Below are 21,442 nucleotides of genomic sequence, written 5' to 3'. Positions count from 1 at the left end.
TCATCAGTGCTTGGGAACTGGTGAAGGAATATTTATTTAGCAGCGATGGCAAGTTGCATACTGCAAGTGAAAAAGAGATTATGGAAGAGATATAAGGAGAGCAGATGCATAAAGAATATAAGGCTCCAGCCAGGAGAGTGACTAGGTATAATAAGGAAGGCAAAACTGGAATATGAGAAGAGATTGTTCCTGAGAGCCAAAGAAAATCCTCTGGAATTATGTTATCACACCTACTTTTTTAGTAGGTGGAGAAAGGATTGTTTGATAAAAAATGGGAGTAGAATAACTGATGCAAAGGACATATCAGAGTTGTTCAATGAATATTTTATTGGACTATTTCATCCTAGAGAAGTAGGTTTTAATACTAGAGGGATATGGCACATTTGAGGTTTAGAAGTGCAAGAAGAGAGTGCATTTCAAATACCAAGTATTCTGGATGTCGATAAAGCAATGGGACTGGATGGGATTTTGCCAGGTTTTGAGAGAATGTGCTAAAGAACTGACAGCTCCGTTGACCTGGCTTTTTCAATGGGAAAGGTGCCCAAGGAGTGGAAGGAGGATAAGAAAGCACCATTGTATAAGGGTTGTAGTAGAATGGAAGTGTCAAACCTATAGACCATTTTGTATTTCATCAGTAATTGTTAAAAGTTTTGAGAAATTAAGGAGGAATCATTTACAGCATTGGGCATATGAGGCTGTGAGAGTCGGAATGAATTTAAGGGTCACTCTTGTTTTAGTAATCTGATTGCCTTTTATAATATAGTAAAAAGAGCAGTTGATGAGGAAATGGCATATTCTGCCTTTTTTTTTTTTGGATTTTACAGAGGCATTTGATTGGGTGCCACTTGATACCTGATATTTAAGTTGCAGCACATGGGTTTAGATGAAGTTTAGTGAATTGGATTGGGGATTGGCTGTCTGATAGCTATCAGAAAGTTGTGTATGAGAAGGTTACAAGTGAGGTCCTATAGGGCTCAGTATGAGATCTGTATTGTTCAACGTTTATATTGATGACATTGTCAATGAACTGCATGGGATATTCAGTTGTATGCAGATGATGTGAAGCTAGGAAGGGTTATTAGCAATAATGCAAAAGTGGTAGCCCTTCAAGAGGATTTGAATAAAATGGATGGATGAGCAAATGAATTGGGATTTTAGTTTAATTCAGAAAAATGTCAAGTCTTGAAGTTTGGGATATACTGAGTGTCTGTACTCTGTTGAAGGAAATGTAGTAGAGGAAGTGGGGAAGCAAGAGATCTGGGGTGATGATTGATAGAAAATTGAAATTCAGGGGACATATTGCTAAGGTGGTGAAGATAACTCGGAGGATTGCTACATTTCTGAGGACACTTCCCAGCAGAGCAGAACAATGCTGGATATGTAAAGAGTTCTATTTTCAACAATTCAGCTTTATATTGTCTTTATATTTAAAGGTGTAACACCTTTACCACCATATTTGTAGCATGAAGTGTTCTATGTTAGAGTGCGGAGTATAGGGTGCAAAAATTAAGGATGTAAGTGAGAGTATTAGCGCGCAGAAGCAGAGGGTGAAAGAAATAAGTCATAGCAGGAACAAATGATTTGAAAGGAGATAAATTTGATATGAGAGAGGACGTGAAGGAATTATTAGAGGTAGCGAAAGAAAAGAGTGACAGAGTTAGGATAGTGAGTCTGTTGCTGCAGTATGACAGAGAAGAGTTTAGAAGGAGGACCATAATCGCAAATGACTTTATGCGCAGGTTATACAGACGGTGTGGTGGAGTTTGTGGATGTGTGTAGTGAGTTTGATGGGTGAAAGGATTTATACAAGATGGATGGCTTACATTTGAATGGATTTGGTGTGCGAAGACTGGAAAAAGTGTTGCTGAATGAAGTGAGAGTGGATGTGCAAAATCAGGGACTAGAACTATTAAGGAGGGGAGGAAGTGGATATGCAGACATCAGTGAGGCAGTTGAGTGTAAGAATGTATATAATGTGCTCGAGCCAGTACGAAGGACAAGAAATCAGAATGGGATTGTTAGTATAACGCATCAAGATAGAGGTGGAACAAATGGACCTCTGCATTTCATGTATACTAATACCAGGAGTATTAGGAACAAGAAGGAAGAATTTTTGGCACTGGTTGGCTCTTCCTGCCCACAGGTTATTGGCATTAGTGAAACATGGCTGACAGGAGATGATATAGTTAGTGGGATAGAAGGTGTAGGGTATAGTGTGTTGAAGGGACAGAGAGAATAAAATGGGGGAGGAGTGTTATTGATGATAGCTGATGAACTGCAACCAAGGAGAATAGAAGTTGAACTACAGGATAGAGAAAAGAGCACATTTGAGGCTATTTGGTGTGAGATTGTGGCTAGCAGAACAAAATATATAATTGGGTACTGCTATAGCCCAGGTGATGGAATAGATAGTGGAGATAGTATGCATAAGCAAATAGAAGCAATGAGTGGAACGAGGGTAATTATTATGGGGGATTTCAACTATGGTAACATTGATTGGAAGGAGGAGAGGACACGTGAGGAAGGAACTGAATTTTATTCAGTTACTAAGGGATAACTATCTGAGACAGCATGTAATGGAAAATACTAGGGTTTCGAGAGTGCTTGACCTAGTAATAGCATCTGGGAATTTGACCGTAATGAATATGACCATGTTCTCACCTATTGGTGAGAGTGATTGTTTGGTCTTGACCTGGGAGGTGGCTAAATGTATGAAATTTTCAATTAAGACAGGGTACATGTGGAATTACTGTGCTGGCAAGTATGACAAGCTTAGGTGGTTGCTTGGTTTAGTGCCGTGGCATGTAAAACTGCAATTGCTGGATGTTGATAGGGCATGGGAAGTGGTCAAGGAGCATTTGCAGGAGGTTATGGCTGACTATACCTAGAGTCCAAATAGTAAATCAAGTTGGGGTTAAATGGATTAAACTTGAGTTGTAAAAAAAGAAACAAGTGTGGAAGGAATTTAAGGAGAAAGGTGACCTGCAGGCACATGAACGGTATAAAGCAATGAATCATTTTCTACACTCTCTACCAAGCATATGGATGGGTGTGACAGATGCCCAGTGAACATCTCTTACCAGTGTGTGTAACCCCACCATGAAATGCAGAGGTGGTTTTTTGATAGTTGGGGTTATGTACTCTGTTTTTCCTGGTTTACACTTGAACCTCTGTTTGTGTTAACACAAATATTGGACTCCAAGATGTATCCGAACATTCTGGGCAATGCAGTGCTTTCTACTTTGTAGCGTTTCTACAGAATTGACCATTGTCTCTTTCAGCAAGACAATGCAGCCATGTTAAGGCTGCTGCTATAACTGCATACTTTGTGAACGTGGATGTCACGATACTTGACTGGCTTCCACAGAGCCCTTATCTCAACCCTACTAAACGTCTGTGGATATAGTGGAGCATCTGGTGAGGTCAATTGACTTCCACCCCACAAGAGTCTAGGAACTCGTTACATGACACGGGGAAGAATAGTCCAAACTTCCCATTGATCGCTTGTATGCTTGTGGAAAGTATGCCCATAGGATTGCTGCAGTCATTGCAGCAAAGGAGGTCCTACATCTCATTAAGGTGGGTGTCATAGCTGTTTGTTCCTTACACTATGGTGTCTGTTGACTTCTTTCCAAGCAGTGTGTATACAAAGATGAGTTATATTACATTTCAAACGGTATGCCAAAGTGACAATGATTTGATAAACCAGTTATTCTACTGGCTTGACCACTACTGAGAGGGAGAGGAAAAAAACTTCAAAGCTATATCCTATTGATAACATCATCAGAAAACAAGCTCATTAATATAGCAATATTGGTGGCCTCATCAATAATTTAACACAAATTTAACATGTTGGCCGAGTGGGTAGCATATCTGCTCTCCAGCCAAAAGGCTGCAGGTTCGAATTTTGCCATGGGCATGGATGTTTGTGATTGTCTGTGAAAATACTAGTGGTGGTGATGGTTGGTGTAGTTGCGGTTTGTTGTAGTTCGTGGATTTGAGTGGTGGAGATGGAGAGTTGTAGAGTAGGTGCACTCCCTCGATGAGTCTTTGGACTCACTGGAGGTGTCACATAACAGTAATAATAATTACACCTCCAGTGAGTCCAAAGACTCATCGAGGGAGTGCACCTACTCTACAACTCTGTCTCCACCACTCAATCCACCAACTACAACAAACCGCAACTACACCAACCACCACCATTAGTATTTTCACAGACAATCACAAACATCCATGCCCACAGCAGGATTCAAACCCATAACCTTTTGGCTGGAGAGCAGATATGCTAACTACTTGGCCAACCAGGCCATAATAATAAGCTAAGATCCTGGATTACGGCAGTCCTAATTATAATTTATGATGAACTCTTAAAATAAAAGGTTATATAGGTAGAATATTTGCTATCAATATTCTTGTGATTTTTAGACCATTATTATGGAGTAGAATGGTTGATAAGAATTTCACAGGCCTCTTTAAATTTGCACTTATACCACATTTTGGTAATGTAATGAACAAGTGCCTTTCTCATTAATTCTGTGTATAATATTCAGTGCATGAACAGAATGGCCAAATTTACCATAGGTATTAAACTGGATTGTTTATGTTCCTTTTTAGCTGATAGGGATTGTGCATCCTGTTTCACCTATATAAGGCAAATTACAGATGCAATGAATATAGTATGTGGTGGGGCCAATGGATCCTTGGAGGAGTTGAATAAGTTCTTTAATTTTTCAGGACGTTTAAAGGTAGCATTAAGGTTGTATTTCTGTAGTATTCTGTTTATTTTATCCAATATCCCTTTAATGTATGGAATGGCTACAGTTTATTTTTATTAGCTACAGTCTTGTGAAGATTTTTATTGATAGTATTTTTAATGTAACCATTTTTTAGGAAGGTATTGCTGATAACTTTTAATTCATGTTTAAGTGCTTGTCATTGGAACAAATCTTTAAGCTCTCTTTTTTAGTATATTAATGACACCTAGTTTTGGTGTAGGTGGGGATAAGTGTTTTATATTATTGGTCAGTATGTGTATGCTTACAGTAAACAGTGAAGGAAAGACTGCCGGAAGGAAGACCTGTGTCAAGTGTATCTAGAAATGGAAGTGTGTTCTGGCTTTCAATTTCACTTGTGAATTGTATGTTTGTGTTGTTTGCTTAGGTGGCTGAGGAAAAAGTGTCTGTCTTGTGGCCATGGGACCAAAAAACGTCAACACATCTAAGCCAGACTTTGGATTTAGGTAAAATGTATTTTGCCAAACAAAATAACCAGAACATAAATGGGCAGCGAGTGCTGTGATATTTGGTGGGAATTTTTCCTGTAAAAGAAGAACTGTGTCATTGATTGGAACATAGTAGAGACATTGAAACTGACTAATAAATTACTTTTATCAAGTGCGATCTTAATTTTTTTTAAAAGGTGGTGTGTTTTTTATACAGACTTAACACAGAGGCCTCACAACTTTTCTTATTTGGACTGTAATTCATTCAAGCCAAACCACTTAAAAGCTACAATATGCCAAGAGAGTGGGTTTCCTCTGTGTGAATGTGTTTTTGAGGCTCTCACCTCTCTCCATCCCTATTCTTTATTTAAATCTTTGCCCCACTAATCATGCAAGTCAACATAAAGAAATTGTAGTTATTCCATAGATCAGAAAAAATTCACACAAAAGCAACTAAAGTTCAACCAAAAACATCAATAATAGATGCAAAAAAAAAAAAAGCTTCCCCACTCACTTCACAACATTATAAAGTATTAATAACCAACATAAAGTGATGTGTGCTTTTTACAACTTGTAAACTGACCTGTTATTTCTAATAGACTGTGCATCTCAACTATCTGAACTACACTTTACACAATTCCTTCCATCACAGGGGGTGTACGTATGGAATCTCCAGATCTCATATTTCAAGTCAGAAAATGCCAAACCTAGAATCTTTTTTAATCTGCTCTGATTCAAAATTTCCTTACTACATTTTTGTAACATTGTTGGTGTTTTCTTTGTTTTCTACATTCTTCCTGCTAACCATCCCAATCATTTTGATTATTCATCTCCAAAGCTGAATTTTCTGCAGTCCCAATCTCCGAACAGAAAGGTTATCGACCTTGGAGACTTCAGTATCCACAGTCCATATTGGCTTTCCTTCTCCAGTTTCACTGATTAAGCTGAATGATATGCTTAGCTGTTTGCTTTTAGTTAACAATAATCCAATACAAATTGATCTTCCCATCATAGTAGATACTTATCACAATCCTTCCAATATCATTACTTTGTCTTAACCTAGTTCTTTGAAATATACTGTCAATGTCAGCTGCTGTCTTGGTACGACAGATTGCAACCTCTGTCTATTTATTATGGGATCTCCTTCAACAAACCAGTATGTCTCAATGACACCCAAACATTGGTGTCAAATGCAAATGACCTCTTTGACCTGTATTCTCATTACTCTCTGGTCAAAGAGGGGATTGCTGTTTTCTCCTGATCCAAACATCTGTTTGACTGAATAACAGGAATAGTTCTAACAGAAATGAAGGCCCTTCCATCCTTTTCACTTGAAATCACCAACCATCATCAAATTCTTCTCCAACAAATGTGCCAAGGTAGTTCAATAAAATAAAGTAAATAAATAAAAAATCAACAATATCATAGGTGTCTTGAAAAAAAAAAACTTGCATTGTGACATGAGCTGCAGTGCAAGCTGAGTGGGGGGGGGGGGGGGCATCAATTTCTGCATATGGCCTTCATATGCTTGTCTCCTGCTGAAATGGCAGTTGAGCCTTCTCTTCATTCATCTTAGCCAGTGGGGGTGCAACATCTGTCCTTGCATGCTTCAACTTTTCTCTCTCATGTAGACAATGGCATCATTCAATCACAGAGCTAACCATTTGGTATTATTCTTCTCTAACTTCTGCATAGGTGATCACAGAAAATTCCTAAAAAAATCAAGAATGTGTCACTCCATGCATCCTGGTTTACAGCCTTATATATGAACAAGTTTGGTGGTACAGTAGTTATCCTTTAACTAAGCCCAAAATCTGTGCTGGAGTGCCAAAGAATAAACATCCTTTCCTATATCATTTTTACAATCTTCCATATTCATCTATCATCTACTCTGCAGCACATCCAAAAAAAGAGGGGTAAATGTCATTCTGTTGTCTTCACTACAGTCCAGTGCAAATTTATAGACAAAATCAACAGCCAACTTCTTTACCTACTGGAGACCTACCAGCTATTTAGTGACCAGCAATGTGATTTCTGGATACCCTTGATGCACAGCAGATGTAGTCATCACGGATTGTATAAAGGTTTAGAGAAGGCTACATGGTTGTGCTTGATATTTCCAGGACAAGTAAGGTCTAGCAGACAGGCTTGCTTACCAAACTATGATCTTATAGTATGCCTTCCATCCTTTGTTTCCATTTCTGGTCAAAGAAGATGGCTTCTTCTAGACTTCCCCACCAATGCTGGAATATAAGCTCTCTCCCCTTATTATATATATAAATAACCTTCTCTTACTAACCATAAATCCATAGCTTTGTTGAGGATAGTACATTCCACTTTTCTTCTTCTGTGTGTCACAAATATGTGGCCATTCCAAGCTACAATATCCTCGTATATGCTGCACACTTTGATTTCCTTGTTTCCTTAACATGCTATGGGATGAAGACAACCTAATGAATGTCAATGCTAACAAAACATTCTTTGTGCCTCGTTTCTAGCAAGAAAAATCTTCATTTTAATTACCTTTGATATTATGTCAACCCTGGTAATCCATAATATGTATAATAATACGGATAAGCGAAGGAGAAGTTACGTGGTGCTGTACAAGAAGTCAATTGAGATACACTAGTGGCCAAAACTGTGGAAACCTTTTGGAAAAAGTGTATTTTTGAGGTTTGATGGCTCATAACACCACTTTTTTTTTTGGTGTAATACCATAAAATTATATATCAATGGAAAGATAATTTAATGAAGAATGTAATGCAACAAAGTTTGTTCAATCATCTGTATTCTATGAAAAGTTATAGCCAAATAATTGTACCAGAAAAAAGAAGCACAACTTGCTTAGGTTGATATGAGGTAGCTTTCCTTCATTTGAATGTAGCCAATAAGCATGAGTGTTTAGAGAGCCAATCAGGTGTCATCTTGTTTTGGAAATGAGCCAATAAGGTCACAATAGGATTCAGCTATTGATGTCATGTATTGGAGCTGAGAGGAGGACATTTGTCAGTGTGTCATGTGATTGCTATCAAGTTGGTTTTTTTTTTTTTTTTTTTTTTTTTGCGTTCTTTCATTTAATGAGCTTGTAAAACGTAATAAAATTAAAGAAATGGTGCAAAGAGTTGACTGGTCACCCAGAAAGCGATGTAAAATAGAACTATTAAGTGAATAAGGCTACAGTTATGAAAAAATTAGAAGAAAAATTGGTGGAAACTTAACCAAAGGTGGCATTTCTAAATTTTTGAAGAGGTATAAGGAGACTCATTCACAACAAAACCAGACTGGTAAAGGCAGGAAAAGGTCCACAACAGCAAGTGATGATAGAAGAATTGAGAGACTGTGCCTATGTGACAGAAGAAAATCATCTGGGTGTATACAAGATGAAATGGCGCAATACAATGTGAAGTTAAGTGCAAGGACTGTTCGGCGCTGACTGCAGGAATTTGGTCTAAATGCTAGAATTCCATGAAAAAAGCCATTTTTATCTTGCAAACAAAGGTTGAAAAGATTAAACTGGGCTAAAATCCATGTTAACTGGACAGTGCTATCTGGAGTGATGAGACCAAAATCTCCCTGTTTGTGGTAGTGATGGCATAAAATACGTAAGGAGAAGAATTGGAGAAGATTTGTATCCTGATTGCATTTCACCTACCGTGAAACACCCACTTAGTGTCATGATCTGGTGTTGTATCGCATCAAAAGGTGTGGGCAGAATTTGTATGATTAATGGGAATATAAATGCCCAAAAATACATAAATGAAATACTTGAGCCCAAACTGAAGTCTTCTTCATGTGATCCTTTCCAAGATAATGAAGCATTTATATTTCAACAGTATTCAGCTCCATGTCACATTGCTGCTGTGTGCAAAAAGTGGTTTCAAGATAATCATATTCTACTGCTGGAATGGCCTGGGAATAGCCCAGACCTTAACCCAATCGAAAATCTATGGAGCCGACTAAAGAAACTTGTTAGTCAGAAGCAACCCACCAATAAATCCCAATTAATAGAAGCAATAATTCAATCTTGGTTTCACATTATAACAGCTGCAGAACTAAAAAAAACTTGGTTCACTCCATGGGAAGGGGTTGTAAGGCCATAATTAATGCTAAAGGTTACCCAACTAAATATTAACTCACATTGTGAGAATTTTTGTATATCACATTTTTTCTGTGTTTCACTTTTCTTCTTTATAACTGCTGTTCTAATAAAAAAATCCTTCATAAAAGTTGTTGCATTACATTCTTGGTTAAATTATCTTTCCATTGATATATAATTTTATGGTATTATTCCAAAAAAAAGTGGGTTATGAGCCATCAAACCTCAGAAATACACTTTTTCCAAAAGGTTTCCACAATTTTGGCCACTAGTGTACAAGGGATGGTTAATTGAAGGACTGTTGTTTTGAAGATCAGATAAATAGTAAATCCTGGCACAAACATATTACATTCATACCTTCCTCATTCTCCAAAAAAAAAAAAAAAAACCTGATATGTCCTTCTCCATGAAAGACACTACTTCTCAATTGTACAACTGCTAACAGTACCCTCCCCCACCAACACACAAACACATACCACACCTTGGAATACTGGTCTCATATTTTGAGTGGTACATCTAAACCTCTAAATGCTTTATACTATACAGAAGTTTTAATGAATTTTCTCTCAGATTCTTCAATCACTTTTTCAGACATTTCTGTTTTTGCTTTATGATGGCTCTTCTATAGTTACTTTTATGGACTATGCTCTGGTGAACTAACTTATTCCACTTTCCTTTAAACTTGAAAGAAATATTTGTATGGTTAACATGTACATTTACTGTACAGTTCTAGATGTATACTGAATCGTTTTCTCTTGTTCCATCTGTTTTTTGGAACAGCTATCCTCATTCTGTTTTCTTCAAAACTACAACCTCTAGCTAGAAATCAGTGCTGTTGATTGGTTATTGTGTCAACCAATCCAACTGAACATTGTCATTTGTCATAAGTTGCTGTTTTTGTTTTCTGAGTTGCATCTGTTTTACGTGCTTGAAGTGTGAATTGACATGGTAGGCAAATTTCTATATATAATATAGAAAAGTTTTTAATAAATAATTTTCCATACATTTATAACCTTTTGCCCACTTTTACAATGGGAAACAATGTTGACGATCTAATGAATGTCCTGTTTTTTGCCAGAACTTTTGCAGATTGCATGACTAGTCGAAGGAGCCTTGTCCTCCTCTTCCAAATTTACTGAGCAAGCACAAAGATGCAAAAACTGAGTACATGAGACACTTCTCTATTTCATAATACAATGCAGTAAGAATAGATTACTGGATGTTGAAGTGCAGTGAAGACTTTTATTTTCGTTGTTGATCTTGTTTATTATTCTTCAGAGAGAAAAAAAGTGTTTGGAATAAGCATGGATATTCCAACCTTAATCATTTAACAGCAGTAGTGCAAAAACATGAGTGCTCCCAATCATATGTTCACTCAATTTTAAATATTAAGATATTTGGAAGACACTCTCATTGGCAAACAAAGAAAAATTGAAGTTACCCATCATAATGAACAGGTAAAAAAAATATATATATGTATACATTTTTAAAAAGAGTATTGATGCCGTATGCTATTTGGCTAAGCAAGAGCTTCCTTTGAGAGGTCATGATAAGTTTGAAGGTTCAGCTAATTGAGGAAATTATATAGAATTTTTAAATGTGCTCAGTGAGCATGATCCTCTTTTAGACAGTCATTTAAAATTATTTGACTGTATTTCAAGGAACTTCTTCCATAATTCAAACTGTTATTTCTAAAATTCTACTTCCAGTAGAATTTTATTTCTAAAATTAACATTTAAGTGTCTGGATGATATTCAATACAAATCCAATTCAAACTGATTTCAAGTTTTATATATATATATATATATATATATATATATATATTCATTTTGCGTTTCATAAGATTTTTCATTTCAGAGCCTGTGCAGCTCACTGGAAGTGGTATTTACATTCCTCAGTGCTAAACCACCTGAAGAAAGATCGATTGTGAGATCGATTCTAGCCACCGACTAGAGGAATTTTTCCCAAGCATTGCCAGCTTAGTTGGCTGAGTGGTTAGTGTATCTGCTCTCCAGCCAAAAGGCTGCAGGTTTGAATCCCATGGGAATGGAGGTTTGTCTGTGAAAATACTGGTGGTGGGTAGTGGGCAGTAGATGCCGTTGGTGTAGATGATGAAGGTAGTTGCAGTTGGTGGAGTGGTGCAGACCGAGAGCTGTAGAGTTACCCTCCCTCGATGAGTCTTTGGACTCCCTGTAGGTGTTATGTAATAATAATAATAAATTGAGCACTTTCTGTATACAGTGACTGTATTAGAAACAGCTGCTATGCATATTTTTTGGAACTGAAAATTTGTTGATCTACAACAAAATATTATTATTAATAAGACAGAAGAGCTGCTGATACCAAATCAAAAAGAATAATAAAAATAAAACTAATGAATGTTGGATTCCCAAATGTGGTTAATTCTGATGATAATCAGATATTATGTATTCTATTGCGTAAAATGTACACTGAGTCTCAGTAAACAAAAGAAAATTCTTAGAAAATGCATCAAAATATACATAAACCATAGAAATATACATAACATATACAACAAATTTTACGAGATGATTTGCTGCTTCATCAAACCACATGTATTCTTGCCAGGCCTAAATGAATCGCCTGATCAATATTATTAGTTCATTGGATTAGCCTCTCTCTATAGTTTTTAACTGAACTTCTAAATGTGTATAGTGGCTGTTTATTATTGATATTCACTCTACCCAGAAACTTATAGGACACATATCACAAATATATTAATTCGTTTGCCATTAAAGTATTTCTACTCACACTTATTCTTTCCATCACATTTCCCATTCTCTCATGGCTTATAAATGATGGTTTGCATATTTACACCTTTGAGTAAATCAAATATACCAATCAAATAGAGCATTCTCCCTTATGGTTTTCTAATATATCTTAAACAAACACATTGTCCCCCACTGTACACAGATTTAGTTACAATTAATTGATAATTTAAAGAATTATTCAAAGTTGTCCTACATTTAATTGCATTTGACCAATTAATATCAGCACTAATGTGCTGTGCACTCGTAAAACTTGCATACATCAGTAAAAATGCAATCATATAGTCAAATTAATGTGAAATTTGCAGTGCGGGTAGCATAAGCCACATGATAGCACACCCAACCGAAATGGGCACACGATGCCACTCATATTGATATATACAGTAGTCCCCCCCCCGTTATTCATGGGGGGGGGATATGTTTCCAAGACACCCTGCAGATATCTAAAACCACAGTCAGCACCAGAACCTATATATATATATATATATATATATATATATATATATATATATATATACACACACTATGTTTTTTTTTCTATACATAGCATAACTATGATAATTTAATTTATAAATTGGGTTTAGTAAGAGATTAACAACAGTAACTAATAATAAAATAGAACAATTATAGCAACATACTGTGATAAAACATATCTGAATGTGAATGGAATCTTAGCAACCTCAATATATGATTTTTTTTATGACTTATTTATTTTATGAAGTTGAGAATGTTTACCTTTTCACTTAAAAGGAAGCATTTTATGGCTTCTCTTTGGCACATATCTCAATTGCCAGCATTGCTATTCTTGCACTTTGCAGCTATTAAGTAAAATAAGGGTTACTTGAACATGAGCACTGCGATACTGTGACAGTTGATCTGATAACCGAGAACTACTCAGAATGGCATGCAATTCAAAACCTATGAATTGTTTATTTCTGGAATTTTTCATTTAATATTTTTGGATGGCTACTAAGTGACTAACTGGTGGGTAGCATATATGGTACAGTGTGGATATGGTGGACAAAGGGATTAATACATCCCAGGTGCAACGGCATGAGATTTCATCACATTACTCAGAATGGGGCGCAATTTTTGTTTATTTCTGGAATTTTCCATTTAATATTTTCGGACTAGGGTTGACCATGGATAAGGGGGGGGGCACTATGGCATGTGTGTGTAAAGTTGAGAATGTGAAAGTCGTCATGCTATCTCCACTCAGAATTATTGGAAAGTGATTAACCAGATCCCCCCCCCCCCATGAAATTACTTAAGAGTTTCCCTCATCAAGCCTGTAAGCAATCAGAGGTAACTGTTGGAAACTTTTTGCTTTGAATTGCAGTTGCTAAAATACAGACAGACAACTTTTCCCTTGATCAGTTTTAAATGTGAATCTCGCTCATTAATGTTTGTGAATCTGATGTAGTATATTAGTATGCAAAAGTGAAGGCTAGATAATCTAGAAACTCTGCTAGACCAAACATACTTTTCAAGCCACTTCAGACATTAAAAAAAAAACAGTACTGGCCTCACACTGGGTGATAAAAAAAAAAATTGTTTGCTAAAGAAACAAACATCCATTCCACAATGCAGTTTAAACCCACAAACCATTTGTTGGGAAGGAGACATACTATCCACTTGGCAAACAAGGCCTGCTAGTCCTTGTTGGAGAGTATTAATGCTTCTTCATTTGCATTACATATTTATCACCACACACATTACTAGTAGTTTCATTACTACTAGGTGATCCACAGAAACTGAACTTATTCATGACATTCTGTTTTTCATACTACTATTATTTCCACTGGATTCATGCTGCCATTGTATCTTTCTTTTTTCTTATTGAGCAAAGAGGAAATTCTTTTTTGAATTTTAATTATGCTCAGGATGTCCAGTCAGAAAGACTACCCAAATCATTAATTTATCTTCATTTACTATCTCAGTATTTTGATTCATGCATTTCTTTAGCTTTTCCTATGTCTTATGACTTTCTGTTAGGTGTGTGAACAATGGTAAACTGGTCTTGACAGAAATTCCTGCTCTGTCCTGGAACAATGTCAGCTCCTGAATCACTTTTGTGAACTGTCTTCTTTCAAGTACAACAGTGATAATGGAAGAAAACTCATGATTTGCCTATTAGAATAGAATTTGCTTTGATTTATGGTACATTTTTGCAAGTCTAACAACCACAATAATTCACTGCTGCTTGTGCCACTTTTTTCAAATACTATAAAAAGAGTTATTATTATATGGGTATCTCTATGGAGTCAGAACACTCATCATGGTTAAACCCATTATTCACACAATACCTATCATACTCATTCACTAACAGAGCATTTGCAACCACCTATGGCAATGCATTCCACCTGTTCACCCACTATCCAAGTAAAAAATCTAGTCCAAACACCCTTATTAACCATACTCTTACATATTTTCCATGAGTCATCCCTTGTTCTCTTCCTTCTTGCAGTGTACTTTAAAAAAAAAACTTCTTTAATGAATGTCAATCCTATAAAATCGCTTTAATGGCTTATATCTTGTCCCTCTTTTCTGCCTGTCAGCTAGTTTTTGAAGCCCACAGACTTCGATCTGTTCTGTTAGGAAGTATTGTACAGACCTGCCACATTTGGCCTCTGGATCCTCTCCACCACTTCATCCCCAATAAATCCAGGTAACCAGATCTGCATGTAGTAGACCAGATATGGCCTTATTCAAGCCTTACAAAGGGTTACAATTACATCCCTATCTCTACTTGCTAGTGTGTTCTTCAAATACAGCAATCCCTTGATTAATGCACCCCCGATTAATGCATTTTTGATTAGTGTGTCATTTTTTTCTTTACCCAAATTCGATTAGTGTGCACATATATCTTAAAAATAAATGTTACAGATTTTAAAAATTTTCTGTCTATACATTTTTTATGGCTAACTATTTTAAAAAATTACTCGCCAGGATGAAATAATTTAGTTACAGATTTAAAACATTTTACCAAGTTATTTTTTAATGATATACTACACTATTTCCATGTACACTATGTTCCAAATTTACTGCCGAAATTTGTTTTCTGCTAATTACATAACATTTTGGTGATCATATCTTGTGCCTTCTTTATAATTGTTTTCTTTACTTCTTTTTTTTTTTATTTTAAAGTATTTTCCAAACCTTTCATCATGAATAAAAGAATTAGCAAGCAAAAAAGTGTAAGTTTTTGAAAATTATTCAAAAAGTAATCTCATTGGAAGAAAACTTGAAATAATAAAAAAAAAATGAACAAAGTGAGTCCAGAGCAAAGATATGACAAGAACACAAAAATGGGTGAATCAACTACAACAGCAATTTTAAGTAAAGCTGCTGAATACCAAGCAAAAGGTAAGGCTGCTTCAAGTTCATCATGCATGCATTTGAAATCAAAGTACATATAATGATTGAATTAGAGAGACTTCTTTCTACATGAATCGAAGATTGTAACCAAAAATGGATCATACTAAGCACTGATCTCATTAAATCAAAAGCATTAAGTCTCTTTGCAACCTTGAAAAAAAGGGCTATCAATGATGGAAAAGAAGAATTCCACTCTAGTGTTGGGTGGTTTGAGCATTTCAAAAAGAGAAATAGCCTACATAATGTTCTAATCACAGGCTAATCTGCAACTGCAGATAAGGAGGTGGCTGCAAATCATCCAGAGAAGAAAAAGAGGCTATTGTGTCCAACAAATATTTAATGTCAATGAAACCAACCTTTTTTTTTTTTGAAGCGAATGCCTTCCAAGACTTTTCTGGTCAAATCAGATAAATCTCAGCCTAGTTCTAAAGTTGCAAAATCAAAGGAAATTACTTCTAGCAATATGTGAGCCATTTGGAAGCACATTCTTCCACATTGTGCAAATGATTTTAGAGGCTTTTCAAATGAATCTAAGTTAAATCTCATTCTGAGAGATTGAGTGATTCCGACCTGCTAAATTTAGATACACAGCAGGAAGATCCTGAAGAATATGAAGAAAATTTAATCAACGATAAGCCCAAAGAGATTTCACAGAAACAAATTGAAAATATTTCTCGTGCAACCCAAGTATTTAAGCAGCAATACTTGGAGGCTGACCCTGGTGAAGAGAGAAGCAGTAAAATTTACAGAAGAGTAGAAGAGGCAATGGGGCCATATCGTCAGTTATATGAAAAAAAAAAAAAAAAAGAAACGGAATGCCTGCCAAACTACGTTAGCTCAATACTTTAAGAAGTAGAATAATAAATTTATATTCTGAATATTATTATTATTATTTAATACCTCCAGGAAGTCCAAGGACTAATCAAGGGAAGGCACTTGCTCTACAACTCCGTCTCCATCATTCAATCACCAACTGACTGCAACTACACCAACGCCATCTACCACTATTCGTATTTTCACAGACAATCACAAACATCCATGCCCATGGTGAGATTCGAACCCACAGCCTTTTGGCTGGAAAGTGAATACGCTATCCACTCAGCCAACCAGGCCGACAATATGTTTTATTGTATTTCAGCTGCAAGGTTTTCCTTTAACTAGGCCCTCAGACATACCCTAATTCTTTTATAAAAAACAAGTCTGTTTTAAAGAATGCATTAATTGAGGGATTGCTGTACCACATAATCTGATGTGCTGTTTTGGCTACCTTTGCAATATACCTGCTAAACTTCAACTCCCTATCCACAATTCCCCCCCCCCCCCCCACACACATGCACACCCAAGTCTGTGGCCTAATCACGTTCCTGCAATTCATTTTCATCAATATGGTACACAACTTGTGTACCATATTGTCATTTGTCATCAGTAAAACAACTGAATGTTTCCCATCAAATTATTTTGTATATCATTGATGTGCAAATTAAATAACAAAAGACCAAGTACTGAGCCTCTGTGGTATACATTTAATCACCTGCCTCTTGGATTCAGCTCCTCCCTAAATTACTCTTTGATATTAGGATAGAATTTGATATTAGGAGAGAATGAAGAAAAAAATGTGAATGAGAAAATAATAGTTGATAGTGTGTAGAAGGCGTGAGTGACTGTGAAAGTTTAGATGGTTTTGTTTGGGAGAGTGAATTTCGATTTAGAGTGACTGACTTGCAGAGGGTGAAAGAGGAGGTGGAATGTCTTGGGAGAAGTATGATAAGTATGAAAGATGAGAGTAGAAGAATGGAAGAGATAAATGCAAGGCAAATCGGAGTAGGGGAGATAGAGAGTTTTTGGAATAATAGGAGAGGAGAGAAATTTGTGAATGATAAAAGAAGAGAGAATGGAATTGGAAATGGAGAGAATGGAAACAGGAGAAAGAGGTATGGAAGTGCTAGAAGAGGAGAGAATGGAAACAGTAGGAGAGACGGATTGAGAGAGAGGTATGGGAATGCTAGAAGAGGAGAGAATGGAAACAGTAGGAGAGATGGAATGAGAGAGAGGCATGGAAGTGCTAGAGGAGGAGAGAATGGAAACAGTAGGGGAGACAGAATGAGAGAGAGGTATGGCAGTGCTAGAAGAGGAGACAGTGGAATGAGAGAGAGGTATGGGAGTGCTAGAAGAGAAGAAAATGGAAACAATAGGAGAGAGGGAATGGTAAGAGGTATAATGTATGGGGACTCGATGATCCGTGGTGTTCAAGGTAGGATGCGTGAGGAGTGTTTGCCAGGAGGAACGATAGAAAGGGTGGCTTTGGCAGTTAAGAGAGGTGAAAGGGTGGATGAGATGATTGTGATGGCGTGAATAAATGACTTGAGTGGTGGTGTAAATAGGGCAGCGAGAGATATGAGATTCTTGCTTGAGGTTATACGAAAGAAGACACAGAGAGGAAAGATAGTGTGTGTGTGTGTGTGTTGCCTAGGTATGATAATGACGAACTGAGCAGAAAAGTGGTAATATTGAATGACATAATAGCTAGAATGTGCGACAAGAGAGGACTGGAATATGTGGATGCTTGGAGTGCACTTGAGGACAGAGAGGAATTGTATGCAAGAGACCACTTACATTTGAACGAGAAAGGACGTAGGCATCTGGAGAGATTGATGTTCTGAAAAAGTCAGTGTGTCCCAGGGAGGATGATAGCAGGGGTGGCCTCTTGGGAGAAGGGGACGATGACATCAGGTAACACTGAGCTGAGTGGAGTCTAGAGGAGATAATGCTGGGTATAGAAACAATGGCATTTATATGCTATATACTAATGCCAGAAGTATCCGGAATAAGGGAGAGGAATTGGTGGCGCAGATAGAATCAGCCTGGCCAAAAATTATTGGGATCACTGAGACGTGGTTGACAGAAGAAGATATAATAACAGGAATAGAAGTCGCTGGGTACAGCATTTTTTGGCAGGATAGGAAGGGAAAGCGTGGTGGTGGTAGAGTACTGCTTATGATAAGTGACGACCTATGTCCTCTAAGAGTGGAGACTTTAGAAGGCAGTGACACTAATGATTTTGAAAGCATGTGGTGTGAGGTAGAGGTTGGCAAGACAGGATATTTAGTGGGGTGTTGCTACAGACTCAGCAGTACAGGGGGTGGGGACCAGGAAATGTTTAGACAGTTGAGTTTGGCAAGTGCAAGAAGAATGATTGTTATGGGAGATTTTAACTACAGTATTATAAACTGGGGAGAGGAAGATGCATGTAGCAATAAGGGAATGGAATTTCTAGAATTCTTGAGGGACAAATGTCTGGCAACATGTAATAGAGGGAACAAGAGGTTCAAGAGTTTTGGATTTGGTTATAGCATCAGAAGAGTTGATAACTGAAATGACATCTCTCCCACCAGTTGGAGAGAGTGACCATATGGTTTTGATTTGGAAAATGAATAGACATGCAGGAGTATCAAAGAGACAGGAATGTATGTGGAATTATAAGGCAGGTGATTATAATAGTCTTAGATGTCAACGTGGGGAAGTTTCATGGAGGGAGGAACGGGAAGTCCGGGATATCATTAGATATCATTAGTGCATGGGAAATTATGAAAGAATATTTGTTAGCAGCAATGGTAAGTTGTATACTATGAGTGAACAAGAGGACACAATTTGGAGTAAAGTGGATGACAAACAATATTAAACAGGAATTACATGCAAAAAGAGGCTGTGGAAGAGATATAAGGAGACAGGAGAAAAGAAGATGCATGAAGAGTTTAAGACACAGGCCAGAAGAGTGACTAGTATGGTAAGGAAGACGAAACTGGAATATGAGAGGAGATTAGCCCCAAGATCCAAAGAAAATCCTAGGCAATTTTTTAGATATGTGGCCAGTAGGAGGAGAAATGACTGTGGAAGAATGATATTGTGGGATAAAAATGGGAATAGAGTGACTGATGCAGAGGACATAGTAGAATTGTTCAATGAACACTTTATTGGAGTATTTCATCCTGGAGGAATCAGAGGAGTCCTAGAGGGATAGGGCAGGTTCAAAGTTTAGAGGTACAGGAGGAGAGTGTGTTTCAAATACTGAGTACTCTGGATGTCAGTAAAGCTGTGGGACTGGATGGTATTTCACCACAAGTTTTGAGAGAATGTGCCAGGGAACTGATAGTGCCTTTGACCTGGCTTTTCAATGAAAGTCTGGCTGCTGGAAAGGTGCCCATGGAATGGAATGGAAGGAAGGTAAGACAGTACCATCGCATAAGGGTGGTAGCAGACTGGAAGTGTCTAATTATAGACCAGTTTGTGTGTCATCAGTAGTTAGTAAGATCTTGGAGAAAGTAGCGAAAGACCGTATAGAGCATTCGGCAGATGAGGGTAATGTTATCTGTAAGAGTCAACATGGATTTGTGAATGCATGTTGAAGGCACTCTTGTTTTAGCAATATGCTAGCCTTTTATGATAAAGTTACAAGAGCATTAGATGAGGGAAAGGCATATATATACTGCCATTTTCTTAGACTTAGCAAAGGCATTCGACAGGGTGCCACATGATAAGCTGATATTTAAGTTTCAGCACATGGGTCTGGATGTCAGATTGTTCAACTGGATTCAGGATTGGCTGTCCAATAGGTATCAGAGAATTGTGTATGGTGGGGCAGTTTCAAGGAAGCAGAGGGTTACAAGTGGGGTCCCACAGGGCTCAGTACTGGGACCTATATTGTTTAACCTTTATATCAATGACATTGTCAGTGGATTGCATGGGGATATTCAGTTGTTTGCAGATGATGCGAAGCTGGGAAGCATTATTAGTAATAGTGCAGATGTGGCAGCCCTGCAAGAGGATTTGAATAAGCTAGATAGATGGGAAAATGAATGGGGATGTCGGTTTAATGCGGAAAAATGTAAGGTCTTGAGGTTTGGGAAACATCGATGGGATACTGCATACTCTATGGGAGGAGTTATACTGGAGGAGATAGAGGAGACAAGAGATCTGGGGTTGATGATTGATAGAAACCCTGAAATTTAGGGGACATATTGCAAAGGTAACACAGAGGATTGCTGCAATAATGAGAAGGACACTGACCTGCAGAGATAAAACAGTTATCATTCCGTTGTATAAGACCCTGATCAGACCACACTTGGACTAGACTACTGTTCTCAGATTTGCTCCCCAGGATTTGAAAGGGATAAATTAACTGTGGAAAGGGTACAAAGGCAGATAACAAAGATGGTTTTAGGACTGTACAATGATAGTTATGAGGATCGGCTGAGGGAATGTGGACTGCAGAGTTTGGTGGATAGAAGAAGGAGAGATGATATGATTAAGACTTTTAAACTGTTGAGAGCTGGTTACAGGGTTGACACTGGGGAGTTCTTTCGCTTGGTTGAACAGCAGGAAGGAGTGATGACAAGAGGCCATCCCTGGAAGTTACGAAAGGAAACTGTGAGAAAGAGGGTGAGGAGTGGTTTCTTTGCATGGAGGGTGGTTGAACCATGGAATGCATTGCCTAAGGGAGTGGTTAGAACGGTCAATGAGTTCAAGGAGTGGTATGATAGACTTTGTGTTTCTTAGGAAGGACCTCCCACGATGAGTCTTTTGACTCCATGGAGGCCTGAATAATAATAATAATATCTGTCCATCAGCCGTCCTCTAATCCAAATCACCAAATTCATATCCATCCCAGTTTGATTCAATTTATGCAATAAAGATCTGTGCATAACCTGTCAAATGCTTTTGCAAAGTCTAGCAGTATCACCGAGTAGTCATTTCCATTATCCATTGCCACTTTATTATGAAAAGTAAGCAAATGACTAAGGCAAGATGTACCTTTCACAAAACCATATGGTCACTTATAAAGTATCATTCTATCCATCCAGTCCTGAATTGTCTTTTATCAATTTCTCCAATACTGCCACTTAACCACCACTCTTAAGATACTGATTGTCCTACACCTTGCTACTTCTATCTTGGAGCCACTTT

At 37.4% G+C, this 21,442-nt stretch overlaps 2 protein-coding genes across 6 annotated transcripts in view; one reads left to right on the top strand and one right to left on the bottom strand.

Moving 5' to 3' along the window:
- Positions 1-21,442, bottom strand: part of LOC150105499 (prostatic acid phosphatase-like) — a 381,909-nt gene that overhangs the window by 88,990 nt on the left and 271,477 nt on the right. The gene's annotated exons all lie outside the window — the stretch shown is intronic.
- Positions 1-21,442, top strand: part of LOC150105500 (natural resistance-associated macrophage protein 2-like) — a 244,546-nt gene that overhangs the window by 217,147 nt on the left and 5,957 nt on the right. For 2 of the 4 annotated variants that reach the window (XM_090394214.1, XM_090394212.1), the window contains exon 15: positions 4,615-4,745. The exons of the other annotated variants lie outside the window; for them this stretch is intronic. In XM_090394214.1, coding sequence (XP_090250340.1) covers positions 4,615-4,745 — 131 coding nt within the window. The remainder of the gene's footprint in view (positions 1-4,614; positions 4,746-21,442) is intronic. 4 annotated transcript variants of the gene reach the window in all.

The sequence above is a fragment of the Typopeltis vanoorti genome, chromosome 6, assembly GCF_054136105.1.
Source record: "Typopeltis vanoorti isolate ZY-2024b chromosome 6, IOZ_Tvanoo_1.0, whole genome shotgun sequence".
NCBI lineage: Eukaryota > Metazoa > Arthropoda > Arachnida > Uropygi > Thelyphonidae > Typopeltis > Typopeltis vanoorti.
This window is presented reverse-complemented; position numbering and strand designations above follow the sequence as displayed.